Source organism: Onychostoma macrolepis, chromosome 05 (assembly GCF_012432095.1).
Source record: "Onychostoma macrolepis isolate SWU-2019 chromosome 05, ASM1243209v1, whole genome shotgun sequence".
NCBI classification, from domain to species: domain Eukaryota; kingdom Metazoa; phylum Chordata; class Actinopteri; order Cypriniformes; family Cyprinidae; genus Onychostoma; species Onychostoma macrolepis.
The window spans coordinates 35,777,626-35,790,595 of NC_081159.1; the positions used below are offsets into that span (position 1 = coordinate 35,777,626).

General features: G+C 36.8%; 1 protein-coding gene across 4 annotated transcripts in view; it reads right to left on the minus strand.

The window, feature by feature from the left end:
- Nucleotides 1–2,778: 2,778 nt before the first annotated feature.
- Nucleotides 2,779–12,970, minus strand: part of LOC131540270 (astrotactin-2-like) — a 588,347-nt gene continuing 578,155 nt past the window's right edge. For all 4 annotated transcript variants that reach the window (XM_058774886.1, XM_058774887.1, XM_058774885.1 and 1 more), the window contains 3 exons: nucleotides 9,855–9,955; nucleotides 9,103–9,286; nucleotides 2,779–3,911 (listed from right to left, as the gene is read on the minus strand). In XM_058774886.1, the coding sequence (XP_058630869.1) occupies nucleotides 3,674–3,911; nucleotides 9,103–9,286; nucleotides 9,855–9,955 (523 nt within the window). In that variant the 3' untranslated portion in view covers nucleotides 2,779–3,673. The remainder of the gene's footprint in view (nucleotides 3,912–9,102; nucleotides 9,287–9,854; nucleotides 9,956–12,970) is intronic.

The following is a 12,970-nucleotide window of genomic DNA, read 5'->3' on the forward strand; positions in this document are numbered from 1 at the left end:
CAGTACACATTTTGGATATCTCCCCAATCTGACCCATCTACAGTACTTCATGTTTTGGAGTCTCTACTAATGAGCTGATTCCAGTGTGTTTGATAAGGAAAAGTAAAAAAAAAAAAAAAAGAAGAAAAAAAAGAAAGAAAAATGTGCCGTGCCTCCAGGAACAGAGTTTGGAAACACTCTACTAAAGGATTGTGAGAGGCCAGACTAAGGACCAACATTGTCCCCTATGATACAATTCAGAAAATAGAGGAAGACCTTGCCCAGGGTTGGAATTCTGGGATCCTCTCCTCAGCCCAAGCAAATAACATGGGGCCACCTTCTTGCGGACTCAACAGTCAACACCTGAAAGAAAATATACAATATACAGTATATGGGACCAGTGCAATGCACAATGGATGGCAGGTGGAGAGGGGGTCCTGTGTCAAGTGTTATTCAGTGAGAGAAGCCACACTGATGCTCTGAGCCTAAAACTGGCTCCTTTAGGCTTCCAACGTGATTGATTCCTTTAGATAAGGGCTAACCAGCCTATCACTAATAAAGTGTCTAGTTGATTTTTCTCATTTACTTGAACGGATATAAATTACCATATATATGTGCTATATGTGATACAATTTTTTAATTCACAACAGAAAGTGGAACTCCAAGCAGGAACACTGATTCCATTGTTCTGATCCCCCAGATGGTTCATAATGAGAAACAAACTATAGGTATTTATTATATTAAGAGACTTTGCATGGTGTATGAAGCAAGAAGCATTCCTGTGACAGTTCTTAAACCGAACGCCTCCTTGAATCTAGTTACTGAATTTAAGAGAGTCTCATTCTGGCTCATCCTCTTTGATGGATGTGGATCTCCCAGCCACTTGTGAGCTTTGTACAAAGAAAGAGGTTGCAGTGTTAACTAAAGCAATAAAGTGTGCCATATTTTGCATGCTAAGTTACTTTTGTTCTATTTAAGTCAAATGGATTAGTGTAAGGAATTCAGGAGAAACACAAGATACATATGTTGAGTCCATTTGGTTTCAGACTTCCTTTAGTACTTTAGTTTTCCCCAAGTACTGTACACAGACCAAAAATACATGGAAAAGTAACAATTGACCTATCGGTAACAATTGACCTAACAATTGACCCCGGTAAGCTCCCTTAGTTACTGTTGCGAACTCGGACAAACAAACGGAGTTGCTAACTGTCTTACAATGACAGCTGTCAGTGTAAAAACCTTGTCCCTATATCTTTTTGATAAATTTTGGACACAGAAGGACCACCATTCAAATGGTACTTAAATATGCCATGGAGGGATACATAAAAGATTTTAAAATAAATGTTGGTGGTATTAATTTGGAAGCGAGGGTTTACAGATCGCAAGCAGGAGAAGCCTCATATTACGGTCGTCTCGATTGCAGATTAAAAAATCCCGGATCAACACTGTTCATGTACCGCAGGGTAAGATTATATTAATTTACATTTAACCAGTTTAATATGAAGAGAAAGTGAAATGTAGACCTTTGTTTATGTGTTTTTGCACTACACTGTACAAGACGCGAGAACAACCCTAACCCTAACCCTTCGCTAATTAGGTTTGTACATTAGCATGGACTCACTAACTTTAACGTTAGCTAGTTTTAGCCAGAGAGACCTTGCTGAAACACAAGATGACATTATTGTTCTGCTTGAGCAGATGGAAACTGAGAGTCAATGAGAGTTAACTTAATGAGAGTATGACAAGAAGAAAATTAATGTTTTCATCTTCATTGGGATTGGGGTTGAATGCTTGGGGACATTTTGCTCTGTTCTGTTTGGGTTTAGGAAATAGAATAAAATAAATTATATTATGTTGCCTATCCTCTCAGGATACCTGGAATCAGTGTTACAAGTAACCCAGGCACATCGTTTTTCCATTTTTTAAGCATAAACCCCATAAAATCGATACGAGCTTCGGATCTTCCAATGTTTCTCTATGGCGCTGAAACCTAAGGTAACACTTTATTTCGATAGTCCACTTTATACATTCTACTAACAGTAAGTAACTTTGCAACTACATGTCAACTAGCAGTCATTAGAGTATTACTAGACTGTCTGTTTTATATCTTCTAAAACTTTATTTTGATGGTTCCACAACATACACCATACTGACTATGAGAAACTTTGCTATGAGAAAGCATATGTCAACTTATTCTACTAACCCTAAACCTACCATAACAGTCTACTCTGAGAGTTAGTAGATATGTAGTTGCAAATGAATGAGAATTAGTTGACAAGTAGTTGACGTAGTTGCAAAGTTACTTATAGTTAGTAGAATGTCTAAAGTGGACTATCAAAATAAAGTGTAATCAAACCTAAAGATGTCAGAGTTACGCTCCCCGTGCTACTGATACTCGACTGCCATTGGCTAGTCTGCGTTCGAGGGGAGGGGCTTACCGATAGGTCAATTGGATTTTATATAATTTATTTAATAAACAGGACCATGGGGGTTTGCATGTTGCGTCATCAGTGCTCAACGAGCAAACAGACAATATTGCAGACCAGGTATAACCCTAAGCCCTATAACCCTAACCCCAACTTATGTTGACTTACTTTTTTTAAATGCTGAGCAGCCTAGTTTTGCAACTGGTGTGTGATGAGCACAACAGCATTCTATAATATAGAAATTGACAGTGATGTAGTATATCAGCCGTTTCCTCAATTTAATTGATTCTTCACATATTTTCAGATAAAACAGAGAAAACGTCTTGAGATTCTATATACATATTTAATAGACCCCCTCCCCACAGACAAAAAAAAAAAAATCATATTCACTTATTACATACTGCATTTACAATTGTATTTACAATAGCATATTTAACTATCACAATGAATATAGCATGGAATATAGTAACTTATTGAAAATGTGTTGAGGCTAAGTTCTTACCGTTTGTTCCATTCCAACTGCATTTTCAACAACACTTTGTTCCCAGACAATCATTTACAGAAGGGTTCTGCACAACCTTTCTTTTGTCCCACAATCCTTTGCCAAATACATTAGATTATTCACTTTGATGAAATCTATTGGTCTCATTGGCCAGCAATACCCCCTTTCATTTCTTTGGACACTGTAAAGGAACATTCTTTTGGCTGAAGATTATATGCGTGACAGGACTATACTTGTTCTCAAAAGCATTTACTGTGACCCTGACAATATTCTTAGATAGTTTTCTCAATTAACTGTGGCAAAACTATAAAAAAGATTAATATAATTGATGTCAAAAAGGGTTGAATAGAAAAGAAGGAAAACCACCGAGAGATCATGTCCTCGTCTTGCTTGGCTAAGTATTCCAAGAGATATGTTTGCAAAATGAGTATCAGGGAACCTGGTTTGGAGTTCTGCAGCACCATGCAGTTAAATTCTTACATTCGTAAATAGTCCTTCAGTATTTCAGTCTTTCGACCAAAACTGATGTCCTTAAAAGAGAAACAAAAGAAAAATAATAATAGTAATATTAATAATAACAATAATAATAAATTTTTCCTATTCGAGGCTCTCCGTATTTGGAAAAGAAGCAAAAAGAAAAAAAAAAGAAAAAGAGAAAGAAACAACAAAATCTCCTCTCACAGTCTCAAAGTCATTTGGATTTAGAAAAAGAACAGCCAAGCTGGAGACCATAAAGAGAGAAGGTTGAGTCCAAACGTCTCCTGTCTCATCGTAATTTTGACTTTCCGTATATGTTGCGTTGCACTGATATGACCTTCTCCAGGCAAGCGAGCCGGGTTTCGTGAAGTGAACTGTGCCATAAAGTGCCTCCCGGTCTCGTGTCATCACTGCGACACAGCATGTATGGCACACTCTCTGTTCGGCTTTGGATGAAGCCACTGCGGAGCAGTGAACGACAGAACAGACTGATCCGATCCATTCGTCTCAGGATCAAATGGGCCTTCCTGTTGTGACCAGAAAGAGAGCTGTTAGTGTGGACGATAAAAGCATGCTGTGTACTGAAACGCAAATACGTGACACTGCCTACATTTCTGTAAAACTTAAAATCTGTTGCTCAGGTTGCGCAACACTGATATGTTGGTTTTGCAGAATGTTGACAAAGTCATGTATTTCCAGTGAGCCTCGTTTCGGTAGTTTTCATGCAGTGCAGCAACCACTTGTGAGCCTTGTCCAGATCACTTGTCCATATCAAACAGGTTCTTCTTCTTCAAAAAAAGTGTTGTTCATACAGATAACGATGTTTGAAATTTCTGAATTTCTGCAATTGCTTTTCTGTAAAAAGTCATCTTGACTTGATCATTAGACTATATTTTTCTTTTTCCTTTGAAAAAATGCTCATAGTTTTTTTTTAAATATATGTATATATACTGTATGTGTATTTCTTGCAATGAAAGTAATGAAAAAACGTCAAAAGTATAAAACTACACAGTGCTCACGTCCAGTACAAAATTGTGTCAGCTCTACAATTACATTTCCTTTTTAACTTCAAACTCACAATATGATCCAAAGTTGTTTTGAAAGAATTTTCATGAAACATATGGCCTGTTTTAGGACAAAAAAATTACTTACTGCTCCAAAAATATGCTATTTAATCCTAATGCAAAGCCTGTGTTGATATTCATAAAGATTATTGGTTCCTTCCAAAAAGGGAAAATTAACTGTAATTGGTGGTCTCTGTTTCATTCCCCTGCTAGTTCTGCCAGAAAGTAGATTACACAAACATTCACAGAGAGTTTAGGATGGCAACCTTCTGACGGCCCCAGCCAAGCAGAGCTAAACCAGGGGCCAGTGGAAGGGTATGTGCACACTTCCTCTTTGTGTTATGCCTAAAAATATAGAGGCTGTTCATAAAAAGCCTTCATATTCTCAAGCAACACTTAAATATGTATGAATGTACAATAACAGTACATCACAGTAAGTGGCCTTCCAGCACTACTTCAAAGACAATAGAAGTAATTATGAATTTATATTTAATAGGGGTGGCATGGTACATGTATTCATACCGAACCGTCACGGTACGGACATCTCGGTTCAGTGCATGAGGCCTTATGACGAATACAGGCAATTCACCCTCAATCCAGAAGGGGGCGCCCGCAGTAATGCAACACTGTTTGATAACCGCCAGCAGAAGAACAGCGAATGCCATGAGTTGCGCACTTGAAAACAAAGCCCACTAGACAGTGACCATGTGCTGATTCTTAATGCTTCTCTCACATAGACTGACCAGGGAGTATACTTTAAAGTAGTGTTGTCAAAAGACCCGGTACTTCGGTACCAAGTCGGTACTAAAAAAGTGAAAACGTCACGGTACCAGGTTTTTTTTAAGTACCGGTGGTACCGAGTACCCGGTCAACCCGGTTCTTGACGCGTACGGCCCTATGATTTCCGCAATGCAGAAAACGCGGACGGAATCTCGGAATCCAGTTATAAAAACAGAATTTACAGTTTAGCACGGAATGTCACGGAATTTGTCAAAGTTTGGATGAATTAATCAAAATTAGGTCATTGCACTTAAATCAAATCGCGACGTGGACTAGTATCTGTAAATATTAAGCCGCAAAAGTCGATTCAAATATGAATCCCGCATGTTCTGCGAGTCTCTGTGTGAGTGAATGAATGGCAGAGAAGCGCGGTTTTTTCTTTTTTTTTAACTACACACACTGAAGCGCGCCTGATGCTCGCGGTGATTCATCATCTGCCGTCTCAATGAGGACATAAATACATAAACAATATCTACAGAACTGCTCTGAGAGTCCCCTCGCGAGCATTTTACCGTTTCATTGAGTAAAACCAGCGTCATATCATATAGCTACACACAGAAATGTAAAGGTATTCACGGCAACCCGTCAAAATAAGTTTATCTTAAAGACATTGTGCCAGAAATATAATTTTATATATATATATATATATATATATATATATATATATATAATTTTTAAATTTTTTTTTTTTTTTTTAAGAAATTACACAATATTTCTTCCATATTTTAATTTTAATAGTAAATCTATAACTAGATTTTATTTACCAAAACAATACAATGTGTTTACATTTAATTAATTAAAAGACAAATTAAATTTGGGTGAAACTTGTTTACTGTTTTTCATACTTTTATTACTTGCGGAAAAACTTGAATCACAATTTAAGTAAAGTATAAAGAATGGCATTGATTTTTGTACATTTTTATTTTTGTTTGTCTTTATTATTAAAAATAGTGTGTTTTTTTTAATTAGCATGTGGTACCGAAATTGGTACCGAGAACCGTGGATTTTGACTGGTATCGGTACCGAATACTGAAATTTTGGTACCGTGACAACACTACTTTAAAGGCTTGCGCACTCAACTGTTTGCGAAATGGAGCTTTGCGCTCATGTATCCTACCTCTCTCATTCAGCACAAATACAAATATTCCATAATATTTCCATGTTTGCCATGTAAAGTATCTGAATGCTAAACTATTATTTATTATGTAAATTATAGGCCTTGTACCTTAGTCGTGTTCCAACGGTGACAGTGAGGCGCGCGCTGATGATTGGCTCACTGTATTTTATTTTGATAAAGTACCAACTGTGCTGTCAAGTTAGCAATGCTGGAACTGATGTGTGTTTTGTGTGTGTGTGTGTGTGTGTGTGCGTGCGCTCCGGTGCGATCACTTCAACTGTTTCCTTATACCAGCAGAATCAACTTTAAACACTTATTGTCTTATTAATAATCACTGTATAAAGGTCTGCTTTGATTTGTGTACACTCACAATGAAAACAAAACAGATTTTATATAACATGTAATAATATTTAGTATTTCCACATCTAGATGGAATTTTTTTTCTTTAATTTGCACTACTGTCTGTTCAAAATAAATGAAAAGAAACAGAGCGTAATAGACTTCTTTTTTTTTTCCTGTTGTACCAAAATCGTATCGAACCGTGACCCCCGAACCGAGGTATGTACCGAACCGTGACATCTGTATACCGTGCCACCCCTAATATTTAAAGATGTACTGAAATCTAAAAAATATTAAATAAACAATTTAAAAAAAAAACTGTTAATTGGATGAAAACAGTGTAAGTTTTTTTTTTTTTTTGTTTTGTTTTTTTTTCTTTCTCCAAGTGGTTTTGAAAGCAACATTTGCACCATATGGACAAAAGCATTGGGACAACATCTTAATTATTGAATTCAGGTGTTTCAATCAGACCATGCAGTCTGTATTTACAAACACTTGTGGAAAAAAAAAGGTGGTTCTGAAGAGCTCAGTGAATTCAAGTATGGTACTGTGATAGGATGTCACCTTTACAATAAGACAACTATACAATAATGTGAACTATAAGTGGTATTATTGGAAAATAACACTTTAGAAAAAGCAGCAGCTCAGCCATGAAGCGGAAGACCACGTAAAATTACAGAGCGGGTCACTGAGTGCTGAGACGCATGAAGGGTAAAAGTTGCCAGCCTAGCGCTCTGCTGATTCCATAGCTGAAGATTTCCAAACTTCCACTGACATTAATATCAGCAGGCAGAAGCTTCATGGAATTGTTTTCCATGACCAAGCAACTGCATGCAAGCCTCACATCACCAAGTTCAATGCCAAGTGTGGGATGGAGTGGAGTAAAGGAAAATGATACTGGACTCTGGAGCAGTGAAAACCTGTTCTGTGAAGTGATGAATCACGCTTCTCTGTTTGATGGTTCAGTCTGATGGCCAAGTCCGGGTTTGGCGGATACCAGAAGAACATTACCTGTCTGACTGCATTGTGCCAAAGTTTGGTGGAGGAGGGGTAATGGTATGGGGCTGTTTTTCAGGGGTTGGGAAAGGGGGGACCAATTCCATATTAATGTATATGTATTTAAAATGCATGTCATTAAAGTCCCTATTGGTGTAATGGTCACGTCTCCCAATACATTTTTGTCCATATAGTGTATCATGATCGCTTCACGATTCTAGGGTGGAAGGTATATTCATTTTTGTACAACATCTATTATCATTTAAATCCTACAGTACCAAATTTTTTATTTTTTATTTTAATGTTTGGCTTGAAATGTGTGCTTATGCTATCTTGCTTTAACCGTGTTTTCACTGTTATATGGGATGGGAGGATGCACTATTACACATTTTCTGAAAGAGTATTGAATCTCTTGAAAGAGAAACAAGTGATTGCATATGCAAGCAGATGCATATGTAAAAAAATGCAATTATTAAACAGCATATAATTCAAAACTGCCTAATGTTACTGAATTAAAGGAAGTAGTTTAAGCTTTGCAGGCTTTGGGGATGTTGATGGAAGAGATCGACTCCATCTGTGTTTTGATTATCATTCTGAATACGATCCGGATGTAGTCTAGTCCAAAACACCATTTTCTCCGCTTTATCTTCAAAAATTACCCACATTCAAGTGTTGGTTAAACAAGAATGCATGAAGCAAGAATATGTATGTATGTATGTATGTATGTATGCATGCATGTTTGTTTGTTTGTTTTTGTTTTTGGTTAAAAACAGAGGCTCTGTTTATTATTTTGACATATTGCATGTTCAGATATCCATAAAACTGGGGGACATGAACATTTTGTGAAAGTGATCAAAAATGCTGGCAGTGGCTGTAATAAAAAAAAAAAAAAGTTACACTTTATTTCGATAGTCCACTTTAGACATTCTACTAACTATAAGTAACTTTGTAACTAAATGTCAACTAATTCTCATTCATTTGCAACTACATGTCTACTAACTCTCAGTAGGGTAGGTTTAGGTTTAGTAGAATAAGTTGACACGTACTTGCAAAGTTTCTCATAGTCAGTATGTTGTATGTTGTGGACCCATCAAAATAAAGTGTTAGAAGATATTAAGCAGATAGTCTACTAATACTCTAATGACTGCTAGTTGACATGTAGTTGCAAAGTTACTTACTGTTAGTATAATGTCTAAAGTGGACTATCGAAATAAAGTGTTACCAAAAAAAAACAAAAAAAAAAACTGTCAGGGAAAGAGTTGAAAATGAAGACATTTTGTTTCTATTTGATTACAATGCTTATTAGATAGTTCTTAGTAAAAAAATAAGTAAAAGGTGTGAAAGAAAGAAAGCAAATGACTGACAAAGTACTGCAGCGTTATCCTCATGAGTATTGCTTTGTTTGGTCATTGTCTTCCTTACCTGGGGCCAAGCTCATCCTCACTCCTCCACACGAAGTCTCCAAACTTCTCGTAGTGGGAATTGTAGTGATGCTGTACACGATACAGCAGTGGGGGTGAAATCTCCATCAGGGTGTTGTAGGCTGTCTGTTGCTCCTTTCCGCTGGTATAGCCATTATAGAGGTTGTACACTTTGTCTGCGATCTCTGTTTGACGAGAAAGTAGATCTGACATCTGAAATCTGAACTTTCTAAGAAAATCTGGTCTTTTCAGATGTTTTCTCTCATTTTTAATGACTGCCTATTTTTTTATTTTTGTTTTTCTTTCTTTTTCTTCTACTTTTAGGATTTAAAGTACACTGTAAGTGCACATTTAATATAATTAGCACACTTCTTTTTCACAAGAGAATGAGAACCAAATATCAGATTTCCTAACATGTTTTAATGTTTGTCATGTTTTTTTGTTTCTTATCACATCACATTATGACTTGTGTGGTAAGTCCCACTTTTCCGTTCCCTTGAGTAAACTTTCTGTAATCTTACTTTCCTTTGACATGGATTTTGAGTGCTGTACTTCCCTGTGATTCATACTGCTGCCAGACCTGTGAATTCTGTTCGAGTAAAATGGTCTAGCTGCTATGGATGACGTAATCGTAAACAGGCAGGACATGAAGAGCTGCCACCTCAGATGGGTGTGAAGATGACATTTCACTGGCGCACCACTCACTCTGTTCATTCACACGTGTGAATGGAGTGAAGGAGAATGACAATGTACCTTCTGCTTTGCTGTCATCCACCATCGGACATGACGTGCGGACAGTCACAAAACTCGCATCCGACCGACTACCACGGCTGTCCACGGCATACAGAGTGAACCTGGAACCGAGGAAAGGGTGGACGTGAGAAAAAGCCTGTTTCAGTGTGTGTCCTAGTCTCTGTTTTTAAGTTCCTTTGTAACTGAAAAACAAAATGGGTTTAGGCAACATAAACATGACATCATGCGACAAAATGATTAAAACCGAAAGGTGTCCCTGAAAGTGTGATTCTGGAGTTCTTGTTTATGAGCCTCAGACCACTAAAAACATGCAGGCAGGAGTGCAGGGATTCCAGTGGATTCTGTTATGTTAGGAAAATTGCGTGCACGACAAGAAAAAAAAAAGAAAAAAAACCCCAGCCATTACAGCTAATAGCAGCTTAAATGGGACTCCCACTTCCTCTAATGACGGAGTTCCGTTTGGCAAATACAAAACACATTAAAGCTGCTGCTCAGCATTTTCTTAGACCACCCAGCACAACGTGCGCTAAACAGCCCTGGCTCCGCTGCTAATCACAGGGAGAAATGGCCCACCATCAGCTGGCATGAACACTCGGGTCATTGAGGAGACCAATCCCTATGTTTGACTGTCTATGTGTAGTATAACAGGCTCTGTCTAGTTAGTATTATTAGGCAGAGGCTATTTGCACGAAGTCTAGAAAAATATTTTCTTTGCACTAAGTGTAAATAATCAAAGTCAAGTCAGATTTATTTGTATAAGGCTTGTTTCAAAGAAGCTTTACAGGAAGTCATACTATTATGTCTTTAATGCTTTAGTGCTGTTCCATAGAGCAAGTTTCAGAGCTTTGGCAATAAGGCAACATAAAACGATTATACGAGTGATCCATCAGATTTCATATCTAACTATATTGTATTTATAGTGTTGTCTGTGTTTCAATGCCACAGTGCCCCAAACAAACAACTGAGCACTGAAAGGCAAGACAGATATTTAAATATTGTTGGTTTAGTTGGTTGTGTTCAAAGCAAAATAACAAATATATGGCGCAAATACCAGTGATTTGACGAGTGTGTTAAATAATGGCAAAAATACCAGTAATTTGACGAGTGCAAACGTTAGTAAATCGCGTTGCGCGATTCATTCTTCCCATACTCTCTTCCCATAAATTTTGCATCGGAAAGGGAAACTCCTACAAATGCAAATCCAATAAGGTCAGGCGCAAAAATAACTGTGTCCACACCTTTTTAGCGCTAATTCTTTACTGCACGTCTTTAGTAAATCCTGACAGTACTATTTTAATGCCAAAACGCGGTTTGCGCTCGTGCAAGCTGTTAGTAAATCTGGCCCTTAGTGTAAATAGTGGAAGATACTATTTGCACCTCAGCGGATTGCATTAGGTAACATAATACACAAACAGTATGCAATAATAATAACAAAATATTCTGTGCATGTTTATTAAAATCATAAGTAAATGATGTCTTATTTGGACTTTACTTATTTCGATCCCTAAAGCACACCCCTACACATTTCCCGAACCATATTTAAACTGCCAGCCCATCCAACAACACAAGGACACCACTTTTAATTACCCTATGCCTATTACTTCAAACACCTTATTTCCACTTATGGATATTTAATTTAATTAATTTTTTATTTTTTTGGAAACACTTTATTTTTCGATAGTCCACTTTAGACATTCTACTAACAGTATGTAACTAAGTAACTTTGCCACTACATGTCAGCTAGCAGTCATTAGAGTATTAGTAAACTGTCTGCTTAATACAGTATCTGCTAACACTTTATTTTGATGGGTCCCAAACATACTGATTATGAGAAACTTTGCAAGTATATGTCAACTTATTCTACTAACCCTAAACCTAACCTAACAGTCTACTCTGCGAGTTAGTAGATATGTAGTTGCAAATGAATGAGAATTAGTTGCCATGTCGTTAGAAAGTTACTTTATAGTTAATAGAATGTCTAAAGAATTCAGATGAATTAGAAGAATGAGCTGGAACTGACAGAAGTATCCACAGTGCAACAGAATGACAGTGACAGAACAAAAAACACAGATAAGAAAAATAATAATAATAAAAAAAGAACAAGTAAATAAGGAATAAAAATATACAAATTATCAATTGTATGTACAGGTATATAACAATAGACAGTTGTATGTACAGGCATATTATGTTAAAATTTAAATGTAGACTAAGACTAATGTGTGTTAGATAAATAAGTGTATAAGTGTATAAATAGTGTATGTTCCACAATTATTGTCAGGTGTTCATGAGATGGATTGCCTGAGGGAAGAAACTGTTCCTGTGCTGGTCGTTCTGGTGCTCAGAGCCGATACATGATAAAAGGGAGAAGAATAGGATTGGAAAAAGATGGATTCAAACTTTGTCTGGCTCTATAAAAACAGTTAAAAAAAAAAAAAAAAACTTTGTCTGGCTCAGCCATAGTTATAAATTTAAGAATAATATTAAGTGAACGCGTTTTTATTGAAATGTAATTTTATTGCACCAATTCATGAGGCACTGTTGATAAGATATAGTTTATTTAAACATGTATGGCATGGAAACTAAGCAAAAAAAAAAAAAAAAAGGCCTATATGGATGCTGTGCGGGGTGGGGGTGTGGGGGTTCTTGATGACAGCCACCTTAAGAGCTGTAGCCAAATCCTTGGATTGCTCTGTGCCTCTGTGAGCAGGTTTTTCAAACATGAAGCTTATTAAAACATACCAGCGCACATCCATGGCCATCATCAGCATTAAATGCACAGCAGAACACATCACTCAGAAAAATGTAGACCTATGTTTATATGCTAAAATATTATGATTAGGGGCCACTGGCGACTATTTACATGTTATGACTTAAAAATTTGCATGCAATGTCATTTTTCCTAATTGTTTTGTGATCACATCTTTTGTTATGTTCACTTACTAAACTGAGACATGCGCATCAATGTTTTAGTGGGGGAAAAAAAAGAGTTCCCAGGTCATCTACAAGATGGATTAAAATGCTGATAAAGTCAAGAAAAGATGAGACATAAACACATGACAGTGTGATTGAAATGTTTTAAAAAATAAAATAAATAAATAAACAAAACACGTTTATTC